Source organism: Arachis ipaensis, chromosome B01 (assembly GCF_000816755.2).
Source record: "Arachis ipaensis cultivar K30076 chromosome B01, Araip1.1, whole genome shotgun sequence".
NCBI lineage: Eukaryota > Viridiplantae > Streptophyta > Magnoliopsida > Fabales > Fabaceae > Arachis > Arachis ipaensis.
The window spans coordinates 98,858,311-98,879,525 of record NC_029785.2 but is presented as its reverse complement, the minus strand read 5'-3'; the positions used below and the strand labels follow the sequence as shown (position 1 = coordinate 98,879,525).

The following is a 21,215-nucleotide window of genomic DNA, read 5'->3' as shown; positions in this document are numbered from 1 at the left end:
GAGAGAGGCTCTCTCCTCTCTCTAGGTTTTAGGGTTCTTAGTTTAATTTCTTCTTAGATCTAATTTTGAATCTTGCTTCAATTTAGTTTTCCTTTAATTTTTACTGTTCTAGTATCTTAGTTTATCCAACTTCTCTTGTTAATTTCTTTATTTTGCCAATTTAGTTTATGAACTCTCTTGTCAATTTCAATTTCCTTTCAATGCAATTTTATATTTTCATGTCTTTTGATGTTTACCTTAGTTGCTATTATTGATTTCTTACGTGTGTTAGTTATGGCTTTTATTAATTCTTGCATTTTATGATGTTTGCCTTTATTGCACTCTAGGTATTTGATGAAATGTTTCTTTTAGCTATAGAGTAGATTTTTGTATTCTTGACTTGGGTTGGTAATTTGGGTGACCTTGAGTTACTAATGTCCAAGTGATTGATAATTTGTGTCCATTGACTCTAGTCTCTCACTAAATCAATTGGTGAGATGGCTAGAACTTATGGATTAGGATTAATGAAGCTCATTTGACTTTCCTCCAATTATTAGAGGATGACTAAATGGGATTGATCCTTGCAATTATCGTATTGTGGTTGGTAACAAGGATAGAGATCCTTAACCATTAACCCTTGCCAAGATCTTTCTACCATTTGAGTTTTCTTTCCTTTGTTGGTTAATTGTTATTTATTTTCTTGTTATTTACATTTCTTGTCTCTTATTACAAAAAATCCCAAAATATTTTATAGCCAATAATTGAGCACTTCTTTGCAATTTCTAGGGAGAACAACCCGGGATTAATACTCGAGTTATTTTGATTTGTATTGTGACAACCTTTTTAAACTTTGATTGGTGGATAAATTGTTGGTTTGGACTATGCTTACAACGAAATTCTTTTGAGAAATTCTAGACCGACATTTATCCCTTCATCAGGCATCCATGGCAAAACCTCCCCAAAACAACCACCACAAAATATCAAGATGCTCAAGATGATCAAAATATATTTGTAAATAATAAAATATATCAAAACTTACCTAGTAAAAATAAAGGGACAATAATAACATTAGAATATTAATCACTCACTAATCACATTACTTAACTATTGTTGATTCCCTTCCACAACAACCCAGCTTCGATTCCAACTACACATTCGTTTTCATTATTTCTAATGTCTAAGTATTTTTATACTAATTAGTCCTCTAGCCCTACATTCATAATTAGGAATAATCATTTCTCCATAAACCCTAAATTCAACTAAAATATAGCGAATGATAACACTAATCGGTAAGAACATAGGGCAATGAATAATATAAAAATAATGTTCAAGTGCTCTGTCAACAATGTTATGCAAATAAGGTACTCTATCAACAATATTCAGGTTTGTACAACAGCATCCCCAATCTCAATTCAAATGTTGTCCCTAATAGTGATAATAAAAATCACCAAAAAAATGCTAGTTTTAAAAATCATACAAAATACAATTATCAATATTCCAATATAAAGACGTAACATATAGACATTTATGAAATTAATTTAGAACAGATGCAAATTCCATAGAAATAATCCAGTAAAAAACAAAAAGAATTACAAACTCACATAGCTAGAAACTAATCACATGATCATCTAAAACCAGAAATAAAACAAAAAAAAAAGAAATGCAAATAAAAGATACCCAACGTTCTAGCAAGGTGTCTAGACTCAGTCATCAGCTAAGCCAAAAGAAAACAAGGCCAAGCAACAATTGGGGAACAACAATAACATAACAATTAACAAGAAGAATCAGCAACAAAAAGAACAACTAACAGAGGCTGAAGAAGAACAATCAGCAACGAGATTCTGAAGAACTAAATCAATTAACAGAGTCATGCTCTATACCTGAACACCAGAAGGGATGGAGCTGGAGACGAGCAGAGCTAAAAGCGATGGCGACGAGAGGCAGAAGACGACAACAAGGGGACAGCAGAGCTCGTAGAGTGGCGAATAGAGGAACTCACAACTTCAAGCTTTGAGAGATGTAAGACTCCAGATTTTTCAAAATTAAATAATAAATTATTTATGATATTTTATTTATTCGAGAATATATTTTCAGAGACACAACTAGAAAATGGATTAATACAGACAGATTTAGTCTTTATTACAGACGGATTTTTGGTTACCGACAAAATTACTGACGGATTTTGTCCCTCTCTAAAAGCCCGTCGGAAATTATTTACCGAAGGATTTTTTTCGTCGGAAAATTACAAACGGATTTTTACCAGTTACTGACGGATTTTCCCTCTATAAATTTTCTATCCATTTTCCAAAGGCGACGAACTTTCCGACGAATTTTTTGTCTGTAATTACAGACAAATTTTCTGACAGATTTTCTGTCTGTAATTACAGACGGATTTTCAAACGGATTTTCTGTCTGTAATTACAGACAAATTTTCTGACAGATTTTTCGTCTGTAATTACAGACGGATTTTCCGTCTGTAATTTGAACTTTGAAAAATCATCTTATACTCTAATTACAGATAGAAAATCCGTCTGTAAATCCGTCAGTAAGGTAAAATAGAATTTTTAATAAATACAAATTTTATTGATGGTATAAATAGAAAAACACACCAGTGAGTACAAAACGCTTTCTTTATAATAAGAAGCAATTATTTCCATGCAATAATATAATCTAAATACATTAGATGACAAATAACTACTAGTGGACTCATCAAGATTCAATATCCTAATTTATGGATAGCTTCATTCTTTCTTGAGCTTTTTAGTGATGATGGCAATATACTTGCTTCTTGAGATTCTTGGTCCATCAAAATTATTCGCTGCTTCCCACTTTCTGAGCAGAGGATGTCTACCTTACTATATCCGATCTACACTCAGACAACAAATAAGGCAATTATTAGAAAAAAGAACCAAAAAGGAGTTGTTACTACTGCAGTTACTTTTGATTAAATTTCAAGTATCTGCCTGCAACAATTTGGAACTCTTCCATAGATTTCTCAGGGTTAGTTCTTTTTAAAGATCATGGACGCTGCCAAATAGCAATAGCAGATTTGGAACATGTAATGCACACAATGCAATAAACTAGAACAAGTCTAAAAGCAAGTGATTCAGATTCAATTCAGTGACTGGATACTTTATACAAGTCTTTGATCAATTAAGCAATCAAGAACTGTCATTGAGTTGAGGAAAAGAAGAGGCTTCAATTCACAACAATTATATGAACATGAAAATGCAGTGTCTGAAGAGAAAATAACATGAATGAATCAATTAAATAAATAAAAAAAAACAGTAAGAATTGAAGTAGAAGATGATGATGGAGAAACAAGAATACCTCTTCCCTATGTGTTGCTCTCTCAACAGCATCAAGGTTCCTTCTTGAAGAAGCATTCTTCCTTGCCACCACACAATCCACAGAAGCAGAAGCATGATCTGATGCGAATCCAATTCCAGGGCCACACCATACATCCTGAGAAGAAGAAGAAGAAGAAGAAGAAGAAGAAGAAGAAGAAGAAGAAGAAGCATGTTTATGGTGACATGTTATGCTGCTTTTTTCAGTGTTCCTCCTTCTGCACTTCTTGTTCTTCCTAGTGTTCTTCCAATCAGTAGAGGATCGAATTACAGCAGGAACTGAGAGGTTTCATTGGAGAAAGAGGAGAGGATGAGAGAGGATATGGTGGATTTTCAGCTTGTGGTTTGGATCATGGGGAAATAATGTTGAATCATTATGAACAAAGAAATAATGTTGAATCATTAAAAATAACTAACCATTCCATGATCTTTTAGCCACTCTCCTAAAGGTCTATTAGTATTCTGAGGATCATAGGGTTCACCATAAAAGAAGTCCGGAACAACCACATAGTAACCAGAAGCTGCAATCTTGTCTGCAAGCTTCCTAAACAACAAAAGATGAACAATGTTATTTAGGATAGGAACACATTGAGATGGAAACAGAGATAATTGACAATAAGAGCATATTGAATCAGATTAGCCTCCTGCTTCTATTGGTGGTAAAATTTATCAAAAGCTTCAGAAATTTCAAGTGAAAGATAGCGAGGCTTTAATCTTAGCAAGTAACCTCAAACAAGAAAAGCTTATACCTTCCTTTCTTGTCAATTTTTGTTCAGTCAACTATCAAACAAGAACACATTCAAATAATTAGAATAAAGCAACAAAGTTTGGTTTAATGAGGAGAAATAAGCTACAAGACATGTCCTGAATATTAAACGGAGAGGAACTTGTTCAAGTAGAAAGTGTGTTGTGCCGCTTAGGGTTCTATGCTGTGAGAGTATAAGGGATTAGTTGAACACACTTTGGAAAGCGAATATGTTAATTGCTAAAGAAAATCACCCCTTTTTCCCAATGGGTAAAAGGATTATGCTAATTGCTAAAAACAAGAGGAGAGAAGTACAAAACAGAAACCTAAGAATACAACAGTCTAACTCTAGATACCAATATACCACACAAAAGAAAAGCACCTTAACTTCAATGCTTTGTTAATATAAGAGTTTTACACTATTATTATCAATCACATACTACTTCTATAATGTGGCAGCGCATAATTAAATATTTGTTTAGAAACTTTTATACAATGATGTACACCAAATTAAATTCATAAAAAAGTGTGAAATTTTTATGGATAATCTCACACAAAAGATAAATACCAAAACAAGGAAGGAGAAGAGGACACTGCAGAAAATAGGGCAAAGAAACCAGTATATTACCAACTTTTGAGGCCAGCCTTGGGAACATATTGCCTTCTAAACTCTTGCTGAGGTGAAAATAGCACCTCCTCTCAAGTTTTCTTCTATTTTCTCAACTGCTTGTGTCCACTCAAGAAAATCCCTATAGTTAGGTTAGTAGACTGTTGTTGTAAAGAACCTGTTTGATAAATACAAAAGAATATGAAAAAAATTTAATAATTGGAAATACAGCACAACCAATCTTCCTTTGTATCATCTCATCTTCATATTAAAGTAACAATATTGCAGTGAAAATTGAAGCTAACATAAACAAATAAAGAAAAAACTAATTCCATAAAATTAAAGCTGACATAAACAATATTCACGGTAACGTTTCAGGCACATAGCATGGATGCAGTTAGGCAACACAATCTTACTATTCACTTCCATGCATATTCCACATTCTTCTCTTTCAATGTCTATATCAGATTGTTGTTGATGATCCTCATTGTCTCTTTTTCGATACCTCTCCATACAAACAGCTTTCTGTTTCTTATCCTCTGAATCTGTAACCCCTTTCTGAAGTTGTAACAAAGACGGATAAATTACCGCTGATAAATGCAAAAACTCAACAAATAAGCTAAATTAACTGACCCAAAGATGCAAAACAACTTATCATACAACAAAATAGAGGAACAAATACCATAGAATTCTCTAATGCTAGCTTTCCTTTCATGAGTAGATATGGTAGTTGTTCCATCCACATATACCTGCACCATGAGAAACATTTTTCAACTTATCCCAATTTAACTCTTGAACAGCACAATAAATTATATGAAATTCACCTCTTTTACACTTTTTCCACTCTTCATAGAGAACAGTAACAAGAAAGTAGAAACTACAAAGATAGAAACTGCATCAACAGCATCAATAGCAACAAGAAGTTAGAAACTACGAAAAAAATTGATAAACCTAAAATTGGCACAGAAAAGTTGAGCCCTAAGCACCAAAATCACAAAATCAGATTATACCTGAAGTTCACTAAAGGAGCAAACGCGACAAGAGCGGCGGTGGAGAGATCTCTATGTTGTATTTTAGATTTGAGGTGATGGGAGTGTTGAGTGAAAGTGGAAGAACCTTACCAAATTCAAAAAGCAGCATATTAAAAGGAAGATTTGAGGTGATGGGAGTGTTGAGTGAAGTGTGAAGTTTGGATTTTGTTCCCCATGGAAATCTTGAGAAAGAAGTTCTTGTGGTTAGTATATAAAACTCCCATTAAGTCACACTAATACAATATATGTCAAAAACGGGGGAAAATGATCTAGGAAGGTTAAAGCAATTGACCTTGTAATCAAAGTTGACCATCCCTTGAGACATGTGTGGCTCATTCGTAAGCTGGAGAAGCAAACAAGAAAGAGTAGTTTATGGTTAGCCAAAAGGAGAATTAGCAATAAGAAACATGAGAATGGGAAGGGGGTTGTCATAGATCAAATATTGGATGAATAAAAAAAAACATAATGCTCATTCAACAACTCTTGCGCGTTATCAAGTTAAAGCTGAATCTGTACTCAACAAAACAAAACAGCACTAAATTCTTGTAAATATAAGGTGTAGCAGAATATCAAAGGCTCATAAACAACAGAAAAATTGTGGCATTTCCCTTATAATAGAAAAGGAGCATAAATACCTGAGCATTAGCTTTAAGAGTGAGATTTTCAGAGACGTCGCACTTGACTCTTGCATTGAGCCTTCCATCAGTCAATATTCTCCCCAACAACATCAACTAAACCAAGCACAATAATATCATCGTCAATGAGTGTTGGAACTTACAACAACAAAACGAAACTAAGCAAAATCAGAGGGGGGGGAAAGCACCTTGGGATGATCAATGAAGGTTGCACCAAACTCATAGTTAGCGGTAGGAATCTTAATAGTCTCTGTTGACTGAGAAGGGATCTCAGTAGGCCCCATCGAAACGCTGGTCGCAATCAGATTCCAACCAAGAACCAAATAAACAAATTAGATAAATATTTTTGCATAATTTAATTTGAAGTCAGCTAAAAGATATGAAGAGGTACCTATGATTGAGGGAGAACTTCTGGTTGAGCATCTTGGTGAAATTAAGTCAGCTTGTAAGTCAGCTTCTCATTGATTTTCTTCACAATTTCGGGTAAAGTTTTGGATATGATCATGCCTTGAACTTAAACTAGCCTCTGTGCCAGAACAAGAACACCAACAATGAATTTGTCAATCTTTGAAAGCATTGGATGAGACTCAAAAAGCCTCTCTTCTTCAATCCTCGTCTCCTCATAAGATTCATCGCCAATCCTGTTCCTGACACAGACATAACCAAGACCAATGTTAACATCATTAGCAGTTACCTTCTCCAACAAGCCTTCAGGAGACTTATCAGCCTTTGTTACAACAGCCAAGGTTCTCAAACTAGTTTTATCTACAGACCGAGATATTCTTATTGATTCACAAGTAATAAAATCAACGGTAGCAGAAAGAACATTCAGAATAATACTCTCTTCAGGCCTAATATACTCCATGATAATATCCTTGATCTGATCATAGATATTTTCAGGCTGGCCATGAACAGGAACCCTAGTTATACCAGGAAGATCCACCATTGTCAAGTTCCCTCCCAAACTAATACTGACAAAATATTGTAAACAATTATAATTCAGATTCAAACCAATCATAGTCCTCAATCAAAAGTTTGAATTAGAAACTAAAAAAGAAACTAAAAAAGCACATAGATCACAATAAGCAATGAGAAAGCACAGCGATTACGATAAGCAAACAAAATCATATGAATTTTGAGTTGAAGTCTAGGAAAAATATAATGCTGCCATTACGAAGATCTCCTTGAATTTAGAACGCTTGAGAATAGGAGCATCGCCAGTGGCTCTCCGATGAACAACCACTGCCACAAAACCAAAACCCTAGTTCACGCACCATATCGGTTCGAACAGGGGGAAAGAGAGAGGTGGAACCGCGGCTGACGGTGGAACCGATTTTGGTCGCCACGGAGCTAGGGCTTGCGCGAAGGTATGCGAGCCAGAACTTTGAGGGGGATAAAAGGAGAGAGGTGCGGCGGTGGTGGAGCTTGAGCTTGCTTTGTTCTGCGAACGAGAAAGAACGAGAGATACAGGGGCTGTATTCTACTGGTTCAGTGTTTAAAGAAGAGGAGAAGAAGGAGAAGGTAGCTGCGGCGGTTAGAGTGGCCGGCGGTGGCGCTGTGGGTGAGGAAAGGAGAAGAAGAAGCTCGTCGGCGGTGGCGCTGTGGGGAATGCTAGGTTTGATTTGTATGCTGTGAATGAATAGAGCTCTGCATAAACTTAACCCCAACGATCATAAACTTAAAATATCAATATTTCCGACGGAAAATTTTAAATTACAGATGGATTTTCCGTCTGTAATAATTTAATAAAACGCAGCGTTTTGTCTATTTAATTATCGACAGATTTTCTGTCTGTAACCATTTTTCACGGAAAAAAAATTAATTTTTCGACAGAATTATCGACGGATTTTCTTTTCCATCCGTAATTTATGCTAATTCATTTTTTTGTTTTCCGACAAAAAATCCCTCTATAATTCTGTCTATATTTCCCTGGGATAAAATCCGTCGAAAATATCCGTCTGTAATAACTATTTTTCTAGTAGTGAGATTTTTATATTAATTGAGTACTTTCTTATTATTGATTTAAAGCTTTACTAATTAAAAAGTAATAAGAATTTTATATGCTTTAATTTAAATATTTAGTTTTGAACTTTATTTATGATTTTAAAAAAAATTAATTTGATTATCTCTAATTATTGAATTAGAGCATTTATTTGAAAATAATGTGTAAATTGATAGTGAAGGTGTTATAAGAGAGGAAGGAGACCCGTTGGAGATGAGATAGATGATCATGGTGGAACAGACAAGATTGGTAAAGGCTATTCAAGTGTTCCGTTGCCTGCTCCGGTGCTAACTGTGGCGAAGACAATAAACATCGACAACGAAGACAATACGTTGAAAAAAGTGAAAGGAGAATATCAAGAAGGAATAGCAAGAAACTGTGTGAACCAGAATCTCACATCAGCATTTTTTTTTTCTTTTTTGAATCTTAATTTGAATTTGAATTTAAATTTGAGATTGTTCAAATATTTTAGATTAAAAAATTAAATTATAAAAAAGATACAACTTAAATTAGATTTATTTTTATTTAAAATTAATTCTTTTAAAATAATTTGATTTGAATTGGATTTAAAATTCAAAATCTGTATTATTTTTTTTCTTTGCACAGCCCTAATATAGCATATCCAAATCACAATTTGACTTCCACGTTGTTGTTTAATTAAACTATGCTTTAACGTTACACACTGAGCCAACTGGCGAATGAAGCACGATTAAGTACGGATACGGGATATATTCCCGTACTATCAAATCCTCTTAATTTATTGATTATTTGTTGCCAATCATGTTTCCGTAACGCCGTTTATCCAACACAAGATTCCTACTGTACTATTTACTACGTACCCACTCCTCCACGTGCTGCCAAACCTCTCATGTCAATTATGTCTAGAGAAAAATATAAATTATATGATAAAATAAGATAATGACATAAGTTAAATGATATTATAAAATTTTAATATTGTCAGGAATTAATTTGAACAATCCTGATAAAATTATAAAGAAGAAGGAACAAATCAACAATAACATATCAATTGCAAGCTAATTAGTAAGTATCGTTTGTTTGAAGAAATACAAAATACACGCATAAAGAGATGTCACCTACTACATACAAGATACTAACTTTTAAGTTGTGATTCCTGAACAAATTATTTCAGTATACTTGACGGGATTGAGAGTGAAAGACCTAGGTATACGAGTACCATTGATATGCACAGTCACTGACGGATTCAGAAAATTTTGATAATGGGACAAAATATATATAACATGATAATAATTTTTATAATAAAAATATTACGTTTACATAAAAAATTAACTATCAAATTATTTATTATAAATTTGTGTATAATAACATGATTAGTTTTTATAATATCTAATTTTATAAATTAAAATACTAAAATAATCATTTATAAATAGGGTAAAGTATATTTTTTGTCCTTAAAATTTGACAAAAGTTTAAAAAATATCCATAAGTTTTATTTTGTTTCAATTTTGTCCCAAAAGTTTTCGATTTGTATCAAATATACCCCTAACGGCTAATATTTCAAAAAATTTAAGATCGATTCAACAACAATTTCATAAGAACAACCCTTCAACACAAGTAAATCAAGCATAATTTTCATGAATTATTGTTATGTTGATCTTAAATTTTTTGAAAATTTAGCCTCTGATGGTATATTTGATGCAAATCGAAAATTTTTGGGACAAAATTGAAATAAAATAAAACTTAAGTGTATTTTTAAAACTTTTGCCAAACTTCGGAGACAAAAAATATACTTTACCCTTATAAATATCTGTCTTTTTATATAGGATAATGCTACATATTCATTTTTTTTTGTTAACCAAGTCCAATCAAATTTGTCTAAGACAACAAAAATCAGTTATGACTAATATTATTTTAAGTTTTATTGTTTAACTTGGTTAGACTTAGTTCATAAAAAGAATTGGATATTTAGTATTTCTTTTACATATATATATAAGTAAATACTTATTTAGAAATTTACTTCTTATACAATTAGATGTCAATTCTTATTGAGATTCATAGTTGAAAAAGTTCTTTCAATTAATGTAGTTACAGAAAAAAATTAAAACTAATATAAAAAAAGATAAATAACATTCTTTCGAGTTGATTTCTAAGCAAAAATACAAATTTCATTTAAATTGAGAATTCATCATTCTAATGACATCTAATATAAAATTTTTAAATTGACTATGAAGTACCAAAAGTTGAGCAAAAAATTATCGTAGGGTCAAATTTAATAATTTAGTGGGGGCAAATAAATATTATTATCATATACAACTCAAAAAAATTTCAAATCATAGTGGGAGCAATTACCCCCACACTTATATACATACATCCGTCCCTGAGTACGCACTATGACAATTGACAAATACTATGAAACTTCTAAGTCTCATCATAAATAATTAATATAGTGTTAGCTCTTAATTGGTTACTTTGGATCTTGAGACAATCACCCATCTTAACAATTTGTATTGATTGTAGTACATTTTACACTACAAAACAAACGGTAAATATTGGCAATAATTTAGCGCCAGAAGGTGAAATTGAGCTATCTATAAATTTTACAGCGATTGTAGTAGTAAAACTGTAATCAGTAGCTATATTTTTCAATTGGCGGCGGTTTGAGTGGAAATCGAAACAAGTCTACCTTTTTCTTCTAGATCCCTCCCTTCTCCCTATTCTCATATCTTTTACCTCACATAACAATCCAAAGGAGTAAAACCTAGCCTCCGTTGGTCTCTCTATCCTCGAAGGCCCGAACCTTCACATCCTGTCAATTTAAAATTTGTCAAGCTAATTCTGTCACACACTATTACTGCCAGATTCGAGGTCGACATCGTGCTCCTCTGGTTGATCTCTTGCGTCGATTTGCTCACCATCTCCTTATGTACAGGTGATTGGTTCGAATACGATGCATTATTACACGTGAGTCTAGTGCAAAATTTAAAAATCTACAAACTAACCGGCAAGTACACTAGGTCGTACCAAGTAATACCTCAGGTGAGTGAGGGTCGATCCCACGAGGATTGATGGATCAAGGAACAATGATTGAGTGATTTACTTAGTCAGACAAGCAGAAAATGATGTTTTGAGAGTTCAAGTGTATTAAACAGTAAATTCAGATATTGAAAAGTGTAACAACCCCGATTTTTGAGTACGCGAAATCTTTTCTGAAAGTACGAATTTCTCCGGAATATCAGTAAGGGGAAAACCTTTGATATATCATCAAGTATCTCAATCCTCATTGTCATTATGTCATCTTTAAGTTAGAACCTTTTCTGAGACAAGCTCAATAACGCGGTCGCGAAAAACCAAGTTTTTAAACCGTATCGGTTAGGAGTTTTGATTCGGCTTTTCGTAAATAGTTTCAGTTTGACAAACCGGACCCGATTTATGAGAGAAGAGAGATAATAGGATGATATTATCATTATATTAGTATTAGAAGCTTCTTGAATGATATTATAAGGTTACCTGATCAGTTTTAGTTAAAAACAAAAAATCGGTTTAACCGGGTTCACAGTTTACTAGTGCAGCTTAGCACCAGCACTCTCTGATGACTTTAGCAATGCTAAGGCCTCATTATACATGTCTTATTCTCATAATAAATATGTTACTAGTGTCATTTATGCTAGTAGCTCAAAAAATAAATTTTAGAGATGTTTTTGCAAGTGTTCTGATACATCTAATTTTAGTAGTTATACACCTGAGATATTTTAATATTATTTTAATCCACCTCCAAGCCAACCAATCACAACTCACCCTACACCCCCAAAACCCCCAAGGCTGGCTCATTTTCACTTTGTGGCCGAAAATAGGTAGAGAGAAAAAGAGAGAAAAGTTCTTAGTTCCAAATCTTCAAAGCTTGTTTTCTGCTGAACTAAAACTCAAATCAAAATTCCAATCCGACCAAAATGATCCTCTTTTCTTTCTCTACATGATCATATGACTTATCAAGATTGGAATCAAGTTGAGTTGGCTGCACCATCTCTCTTTTGATTCGGTTTCAAGGAAACATGCTTAAATATGTGTTTTCTTGATGTTCTTCCTTAGGAATCATGCTTAACTTGACTTGAGGGCCAAGAAACGTGACTTTCCAGCAAGTCTAAGGTTAAAAATCACTTCCTAACTTGCTGAGTGAGATTTGGTTAGTTGAGGGTTTTTGGATTTAAAGTTGTTCTTGATGTGATTTAGGAGGAAAAAGTGCTTAAGGACCACCTGAAAGTCTAACTGAATTAGGAGCACCAAAACCAGGTAGGGTGTCACGAAATTAATCTTGATTATTTGTGTTTGAGTTGTGTGAATGTTGTATAAATTGGCTGTGCTAAAAATTGGTTGCATATATGATTGATTCTTGGTGAAAATTTGGTGAAATTTTGATGAAATTTGATGAAATTCAAGCTTTAAAGTTCATGTTCTTGGGGAAGCTGGAAAAACGAAACCCTAAGCTTAAATTGAGGTTCAATTTGTGTTGAAATCATGTAGAAAAGATGGGGTTTTAGTAGCTGCTAATTTATTATGAATTATACTAAAAATCGGTTGCTGAAAAGACTGAAAAACGGGTAAAAACAGAGAAAGAATCTGAAGAATTTATGAAGAACATGAAGAACACTTTGAGTGTGATGAAGAACAATGAAGAACAGGCCTTAGATCTTAAAAAGGGCAAGGAAGTAAAATTTTTGGTGTTTAAGGGGTTATTTGGTAATTTCTGAAAATTAGGGTGGTAAAAGTAGAAATATTAAAAGTTACAGGTGGTAAAAAGTGAATTTTAAAGGTTAAAAGTAAAAGTAAGTTAATTTTCAAAAATTTAATGATAAAATAATAAAAATAATAAAATATTAAATAATAATATTTAATTAAAAATAGTATTTTAATAAAAATAATAAAATAATGCGGAAAAGGCAGTTTTCTATAAAAGCTTTAGAAAGACAACTTTAAGCGCAGAATCTCATAATTACCTTCATAAAACACTTAGGGACTGGTAAAAACATATTAGTGAGGCAAAGATAAATAAAAGATAAAAAGTTGAAGAAAAGATAAAAATCGAAGAAAAAGTATGTAAAGTTTTAACGACAGAAAAACAGACAGAGACTAGTGAACGAACTAGGGCAACTTAGTTAGTACTTGAGTCGCGACTAGGGTTAGGTATTATATGAAAAGTTAAACTGTTTCAATATAGACTTAATGAACCTATACTTGGGACATGCCAACTATTCATACCGAAATTTACATAAGCTTTAAATACACAAGTTAAATAGAGAAATCAGAACAGGGTAAAGAGACTAAGAGCAGAAGGCTTATTGAAAAGTTATTTGTTGCTTGATGCAACCCAAGAGATATTATATATATATTTGTTGCCTAATGCAACCCAAGAGATATTATTTATTTGTTTGTTGCTTAATGCAACCCAAGAGATGTTTGTTTATTTATCTGTTGCCCTGAGGCAACCCAAGAGTAATTTTCCGTTTCCAAGAGTATATATTTCCTGCGAGTAGAAAGCAGGGGCTGTCTCAATAGAGCTGCTAATAATTGTATGCACATTTATTTGAACGGAAAATCGTATCCGGGAAATCGTGAACTCGTGACCGGATAAATGTCGGGAATGCAGGTTGTAACCGACACATGAGCTCATGACATGCGCTAGGGCTAGACATGCATCATTCTTTTCTGCGCATTATTCTCTGTTGTATTCCTACTTGTGTGTGATCTATTTCTTTATGTTTGTTTGCTTGAATGTTATGTCTGTGCTTTATCTTCTTGTATTCTTCTGCTTGTGTTCTGTTCTTTGTTTTTCTATCTATTTTTAACTTCTGTTTACTACATTACTGTATTCTATTATCCATCTGCTAATCAAAAACGAATAAATGAACGTAACTAACAACCCCGATCCTACTAAGAACTCTCCAGTTCTTACCCCTTCTCTCCCTTCCTCCCCCTCAGATGGAGACGGGCATGATCTTCTATGATTTCGAGGACCCTTACGTCTACAAGGATCCGGTACATCACAGTTACTTCATCATGGGATTGGAGCCTCGTATTAGACGATATGCGTTACCTAATCGAGCTTTTCAACATCCTCTGTCTAGCCCGCATTTTGACCCTGATGCTCCTTACGACTTTCCCTTATCCTGGTTACATCCTGACGCACCTGGACATCCTTTTCCTGATGGTCTTGAGCACCCTATACCAGCTCAACCTTTGAATGAGGCGGTACCTGAGCCTATCATTCCTGATGAGCCTGAGTTAGCTGGTGACTACATACCTGTGATACCACTAGAGTGGGATTTTCTCCCTGAGTCGATCCCTGACTTTCCACAGCCTGATGAGCCGGCACTACCGGACGGTGGGGTAGCCCCTATATACGCGAACGGACCAGTACTTGCGAATGGTTTTGTACATAGTGACAGCAGTGCTTCTGGTGGATCTGAGGGTATAGCTGTAGCTGCAGACGATGAGGAGGAGGAGGATCCTGAGATAGAGATAGAGCAGGATGAGGAGATGGACGAGCCTCACGGCGATTCTTCGAACGGCCACGTGTAGATATAGTTTGACTGCGGAAGGGGCATTCTTTTGATGACACTCTAGTCTGACATTATCTGATAGTTAGTCTCTCACTTGTGTTAGTACACCCGAGCGCTAGGAGCTATATAGTGGTTAGGCTAGCCTGGGTGCCAGTTTAGCGGTTTTTTGTATGGGCCAGGCCCTAGGAGTGTCGTGTATATATTAGTTACGTAGGATGACGAGGATGTAAATTGACTTGATCTTGTGTAAATGCTACATGTTTTGTTATAGTGTACATGATGTATATTATCATCTGTGTTTCTATGTTTATTTATGCTTCCTTTCTACTTCTCTCAATGTATGCCTGTTTATTTTACCTTGTTATCCGCAACGATATAATAAAAAAAAAGTTACTCGTATAATTGGCAATGTTCTAACAAGGCACAGGCTCATATATTAAATAATAGATAATAGTTAGGAAGGACAAGTTAGTAACACTTAGCTTCTTGTATGACCATGGCATACTGGGAGTTGGGTCATTACAAGTTGGTATCAGAGCAGTTCGTTCCCAATAGAGCCTGGGGAGTGGACTGACTATGCTTCATTGCATACTCTGTTGTGTGTCTCATGCTTATAGGATATCTATGTGATATGTGTTGCATGATTGTCTCTGTGTTTTAGTTTCGGGAATGTTCACACTTGACTTGAAGTGTTAAGACTGATCACCTTAATAATGATTGTTTGGTGTGAACAGGACCACGATAGGTTCACGGAGACGAGGCGTACAGGAAGGAATTCCTAATGTTAACTACGAGAGGGAACAGGAGACGTTTATGACTACCATGAAAGCTGTGGCTGAGGCAGTACATGAGGCTACAGTAGCAGCGGCTAGGGCTGTTGACCGTCTTGGAGTGAGAAACGGGAATGAGAATGAGCATGGGGAAGATAGTGGAAATGATGAGAATAACTTGGGGCATCTCAAAAGAACTATGACCCTTGCAACTTTTCTGAAGGTTAAACCGCCTAAGTTTAAAGGTACACTTGTTGCGACTGATGCTGACAATTGGTTTCGAGCTATCAAACGATCACTGCGAGTGCAGCATGTTCCGGAAGGCCAGCACGTGGAGTTTGCTACTTATATGCTGGAAGGAGAAGCTGAGCATTGGTGCCAGGGGATACAGCGACTGTTGCAACAAGATGAATGCAATATTCCTTGGAATACTTTTAAGGATGAATTTTATAAGAAGTATTTTCCGGGCAGCTCGTCATGCTAAGGAGATGGAACTTATGCAGCTAAAACAGGGTAACACAACTATTGCAGAATATGCCCGTAAGTTTGATGACTTGTGCCGTTTCTCCAAGATCTACCAAGGGAATCCTGCTGATTTTGAAGAATGGAAGTGTTTGAAGTTCGAAGGGGGCCTTCGTGAGGATCTGGTGAGTTCAGTAGTTCCATTGGAGATACGAAATTTTGCTGAGCTGGTTAATAAGTGTAAGTTAGTGGAAGAATGTGCTAAGAAGGTAAATGCCTCTAAAGCAAGCCGTCAAGGATTTCCACCAAGGAACTACAATAGTTATAATTGGCAACCACGAAGGACAAACTTCAAGACACCTGGTGTGCCACAGTGAAGGAATCCACAAGCTGGTAACGTTCCTGCTCGCCCTACGGGTGGAAACGGAGGTAGACCAAGGCAGGATAATGGTAAACGACCCCAACAGGAACAGGTGAATACTACATGTAGGCAGTGTGGGAAAGATCATGGTAATAGACCCTGCTTGTTTGGAAAATTCAAGTGTTATATTTGTAATGAACCAGGACATATGGCTAAGAATTGCCCGAAGAGGTTTACTCGGAATCCAGCGCGAACCCAGCAACAAGGTCGAGTGTTTGCCATGACTGCTGATGATGCTATGCAATCAGACGCCCTGATCCAAGGTCAGTGTATTGTCAAAGATCGATTTCTAACTGTACTGTATGACTCGGGTGCATCGCATTCCTTTGTTTCTTTAACTGCTGCTCGTGAGTTGGGACTAGATTTCTCTTAGTTGAACTTTGATCTGATTGTCCATACACCTGCATCCCAAAATGCTTTGACTAGTTTAGTGTGACTGCAAGTACCATTCACTATTAGGAACAGAACTTTTATACATGATCTAATCTATTTGCCTCTATGTGGTTTAGAAGTTATTCTAGGGTTAGATTGGTTATCTAAGTATCATGTTTTCCTTGATTGTTATGAAAGAACTGCTGTTATTCCATCTGATAGTTTAGATATTAAACCATTTTTGTCTCATACTTTATATCTGAATTCTGTAAGAGTTACATTAGACGGGAGTGATTGTGAGAAGTACGTTCTATTAGTGGCTAGCTCGAATGGTAGTGAACTAAGCTTAGAACGAATCCAAGTGGTGAAGGAATTTCCTGATGTTTTCCCAGACGACATACCTGAGTTTTCTTCTCAGCGAGAGATAGAATTCAGCATTGAACTTGTACCTGGAACTGGACCGATTTTCATAGTACCGTATCAGATGTCACCACTGGAACTTGCAGAGTTGAAGAAGCAGTTGGATGAGCTACTTGGAAAAAAATTTATTTGTCCCAGCGCATCACCTTGGGGAGCTCCGGTGTTGCTAGTAAAGAAGAAGGATGGTGGAATGCGACTTTGTGTAGATTACCGACAGTTAAATAAAGTTACTATCAAGAACAAGTACCCACTTCCACGAATAGATGATTTAATGGATCAGTTAAAAGGTGCAACTGTGTTTTTGAAGATTGATTTGCGATCGGGCTATCACCAGATTCGAGTGAAAGAGTCAGATATACCAAAGAATGCATTTAGAACTCGATATGGTCACTATGAGTATACGGTTATATCGTTTGGACTAACTAATGCTCCTACGATTTTCATGGATTACATGAATCGTATTTTCCGTCCGTACCTTGATCAGTTCGTAGTAGTCTTCATAGACGATATTCCCATCTATTCGAAGACAGAAAGAGAGCATGAAGAGCATCTAAGGACTGTATTGCAGATACTAAGGACTCAGAAGTTATATGCTAAACTATCAAAGTGCGAGTTCTGGACAGAGAAGGTGGCATTTTTGGGACATGTTATATCACAGGGAGGAATTGCAGTGGATCCTTCAAAAATTGAAGCAGTAGTGCAATGGGAACCACCTACGACCGTTACAGAAGTTCAGAGTTTTCTCGGACTTGCTGGATATTACCGAAGGTTTATTAAAGGATTTTCACAGATAGCCTTACCTCTAACTTACCTTACACGAAAGGAAGTTCCGTTCGTTTGGACGGCTGAGTGTGATAGAAGTTTCAAGATGCTTAAGGAAAAGTTAACAACTGCACCTGTATTAGTACTACCCGACCCACAGAAACCTTTTGAAGTATACTGTGACGCCTCTCATAAAGGACTTGGATGTGTGCTGATGCAAGACAAAAATGTGGTGGCTTATGCTTTCCGGCAGCTGAGACCTCATGAACGAAATTATCTGACGCATGACTTGGAGTTGGCTGCAGTAGTGTTTGCTCTGAAGATCTGCAGACACTATTTGTATGGCGCTCAACTAGAAGTTTTCTCTGACCACAAAAGTTTAAAGTATATCTTTGACCAGAAGGATCTTAATATGCGACAACGAAGGTGGATGGAGTTCCTGAAGGACTATGATTTTAAGTTAAGTTATCACCCAGGAAAAGCGAACGTGGTGGCAGACGCATTGAGCCAGAAGAATTTGAGTATCTCTTGGATGATGATAAAGAAAGAAAAGTTACTCGTGGAATTTGAGGACCTTATGTTGGCTATGACTGAGACGTCAAGTGGAGTCCGTTTGGCCCAATTGTATATAACACCAGATTTTAAGATTATGATTCAGCAAGCACAAGCACAGAATTCAGAAATGATGACGATGTTGAGACGGATGAAAGTAGAGGAACCAGAAACTGTAAGACTAGATCGTAGCAGTCTCTGGAGATACAAGAACAGAATTTGTGTGCCTAGCTCTGGAGATTTGCGGCAAAGGATTCTTGCAGAAGCTCATCAAAGTAGATTTTCTATACATCCTGGAGTAACAAAGATGTATCAGGATTCGAAACAAATGTTCTGGTGGCCAGGCTTGAAAAAAGAGGTAGCTGATTATGTCTCAAAATGTTTAACCTGCCAAAAGGTGAAGGTGGAACACCAGAAACCGTCAGGAACCCTGCAACCCTTAGAAATACCACAATGGAAATGGGAGCAGATCACTATGGATTTTATCACGGGATTGCCAAGGACCTCAACTGGACACAATGCCATTTAGGTAATTGTGGACAGGTTGAAAAAATCAGCGCACTTTCTTCCGATTCGAGTTGACTATACATTAGAAAGGCTGGCACAGATATATATTCAAGAAATCGTACGATTGCACGGAATACCTTCATCAATTGTTTCAGATCGAGATCCGAGGTTTACTTCCAGATTCTGGGGAGCTTTCCAGAAAGCGTTGGGAACAGAATTGCATATGAGTACAGCATACCATCCTCAGACAGAAGGACAATCAGAGCAGACAATCCAGACGTTGGAAGACATGCTAAGATCTTGTGTGATTGATAACCAGGGCAGTTGGGATAGGTATTTGCCATTGGTCGAGTTCGTCTACAACAACAGTTACTAACAAAGTATCGGGATGGCACCATATGAAGCTCTCTATGGAAGAAGATGTTAGACACCATTATGTTGGAATGATGACGGAGAAGCTAGTGTCTTAGGTCTAGACTTAGTGCAAGAAACTATTGAAAAGATAAAGGGGATTCGCCAGAAGATCCAGACAGCACAGAGCCGTCAAAAGAGCTATGCCGATAATAGACGTAGACCCTTAGAGTTTAGTGAGGGTGACCATGTCTTTCTTAAAGTAACCCCGACTACTGGAATAGGTAGAGCCCTTAAGACTAAAAAGCTTAACCCTCGATACATAGGACCTTTCCAAATACTTAAAAGAGTCGGTCTAGTAGCTTATCAATTAGCCCTTCCTCCATATCTGTCAAACCTTCATGATGTTTTTCATGTCTCGCAACTTAAGAAATATATTCCCGACGAGAGTCACATTTTACAACCAGAGACAGTACAGTTACGAAACGATTTGACATATCAAGCATCACCAGTTCAAATCGTAGAAAAAAGTGATAAGCAGCTGAGAGGCAAGACTGTTCGCTTAGTCAAAGTAGCTTGGGGACAAAAAGGAGAAGAAGAACACACTTGGGAACTGGAAGATAAGATGAAAGCTTATTACCCGCATCTATTCTCAGGTAACTGAAATTTTGAGGGCAAAATTTTCTTTTAGGAGGGTAGAATGTAACAACCCCGATTTTCGATTACGTGAGATCTTTTCTGAAAGTACGAATTTCTCCGGAAGATCAGCAAGGGGAAAACCTTCGATAACGCGGTCGCGAAGAACCTAGTTTTTGAACCGTATCGGTTAGGAGTTTTGATTCAGTTTTTTCGTAAATAGTCTCAGCTTGACAAACCGGACCTGATTTATGAGAGAAGAGAGATAATAGGATGATATTATCATTATATTAGTATTAGAAGCTTCTTGAATGATATTATAAGGTTACCTGATCAATTTTAGTTAAAAACAGAAAATCGGTTTAACCGGGTTCACAGTTTACTGGTTCAGCTTAGCACCAGCACTCTCTGATGACTTTAGCAATGCTAAGGCCTCATTATACATGTCTTATTCTCATAATAAATATGTTACTAGTGTCATTTATGCTAGTAGCTCAGAAAATAATTTTTAGAGATGTTTTTGCAAGTGTTCCGATACATCTAGTTTAGTAGTTATACACCTGAGATATTTTAATATTATTTTAATCCACCTCCAAGCCAACCAATCACAACTCACCCTACACCCCCAAAACCCTCCAAGAAAAGCGACTTTCCAGCAAGTCTAAGGTTAGAAATCACTTCCTAACTTGCTGAGTGAGATTTGGTTAGTTGAGGATTTTTGGATTTAAAGTTGTTCTTGATGTGATTTAGGAGGAAAAAGTGCTTAAGGACCACCTGAAAGTCTAACTGAATTAGGAGCACCAAAATCAGGTAGGGTGTCACAAAATTAATCTTGATTATTTGTGTTTGAGTTGTGTGAATGTTGTATAAATTGGCTGTGCTAAAAATTGGTTGCATATATGATTGATTCTTGGTGAAAATTTGGTGAAATTTTGATGAAATTCAAGCTTTAAAGTTCATGTTCTTGGGACAGATGGAAAAACAAAACCCTAAGCTTAAATTGAGGTTCAATTTGTGTTGAAATTATGTAGAAAAGATGGGGTTTTAGTGGCTGCTAATTTATTATGAATAATACTAAAAATC

General features: G+C 35.9%; 2 protein-coding genes and 2 long non-coding RNA genes across 4 annotated transcripts; all 4 read right to left on the bottom strand.

The window, feature by feature from the left end:
- On the bottom strand, window positions 2,653–4,172 carry LOC107618813. Its single transcript, XR_001615384.2, has 2 exons — window positions 3,310–4,172; window positions 2,653–2,850 (listed from the first exon to the last, which is right to left on the bottom strand). It is a non-coding gene; the product is annotated as an uncharacterized LOC107618813 (long non-coding RNA).
- Window positions 5,018–5,436, bottom strand: LOC107609609. Its single transcript, XM_016311621.1, has 2 exons — window positions 5,361–5,436; window positions 5,018–5,268 (listed from the first exon to the last, which is right to left on the bottom strand). Exons 1-2 carry the CDS (start codon window positions 5,434–5,436, stop codon window positions 5,018–5,020), a joined length of 327 nt encoding a protein of 108 aa, XP_016167107.1.
- LOC107618820 (mitochondrial import receptor subunit TOM40-1-like) lies at window positions 5,903–6,869 on the bottom strand. Its single transcript, XM_016320990.2, has 4 exons — window positions 6,736–6,869; window positions 6,533–6,635; window positions 6,345–6,440; window positions 5,903–6,052 (listed from the first exon to the last, which is right to left on the bottom strand). Exons 1-4 carry the CDS (start codon window positions 6,765–6,767, stop codon window positions 5,933–5,935), a joined length of 351 nt encoding a protein of 116 aa, XP_016176476.2. The 5' UTR covers window positions 6,768–6,869; the 3' UTR covers window positions 5,903–5,932.
- On the bottom strand, window positions 6,881–20,821 carry LOC110271692. Its single transcript, XR_002362264.1, has 3 exons — window positions 20,811–20,821; window positions 18,074–18,076; window positions 6,881–6,991 (listed from the first exon to the last, which is right to left on the bottom strand). It is a non-coding gene; the product is annotated as an uncharacterized LOC110271692 (long non-coding RNA).

Coding starts and splice junctions, on each gene's coding strand:
- LOC107609609 (XM_016311621.1), bottom strand. CDS start 5,436: ATGGTGCAGGTATATGTGGATGGAACAACTACCATATCTACTCATGAA. Junction 5,269..5,360: donor TAGCATTAGAGAATTCTATG/GTATTTGTTCCT, acceptor TGCATTTATCAG/CGGTAATTTATCCGTCTTTG.
- LOC107618820 (XM_016320990.2), bottom strand. CDS start 6,767: ATGCTCAACCAGAAGTTCTCCCTCAATCATAG. Junction 6,636..6,735: donor AAGTTCTCCCTCAATCATAG/GTACCTCTTCAT, acceptor GATTGCGACCAG/CGTTTCGATGGGGCCTACTG. Junction 6,441..6,532: donor CCTTCATTGATCATCCCAAG/GTGCTTTCCCCC, acceptor TGCTTGGTTTAG/TTGATGTTGTTGGGGAGAAT.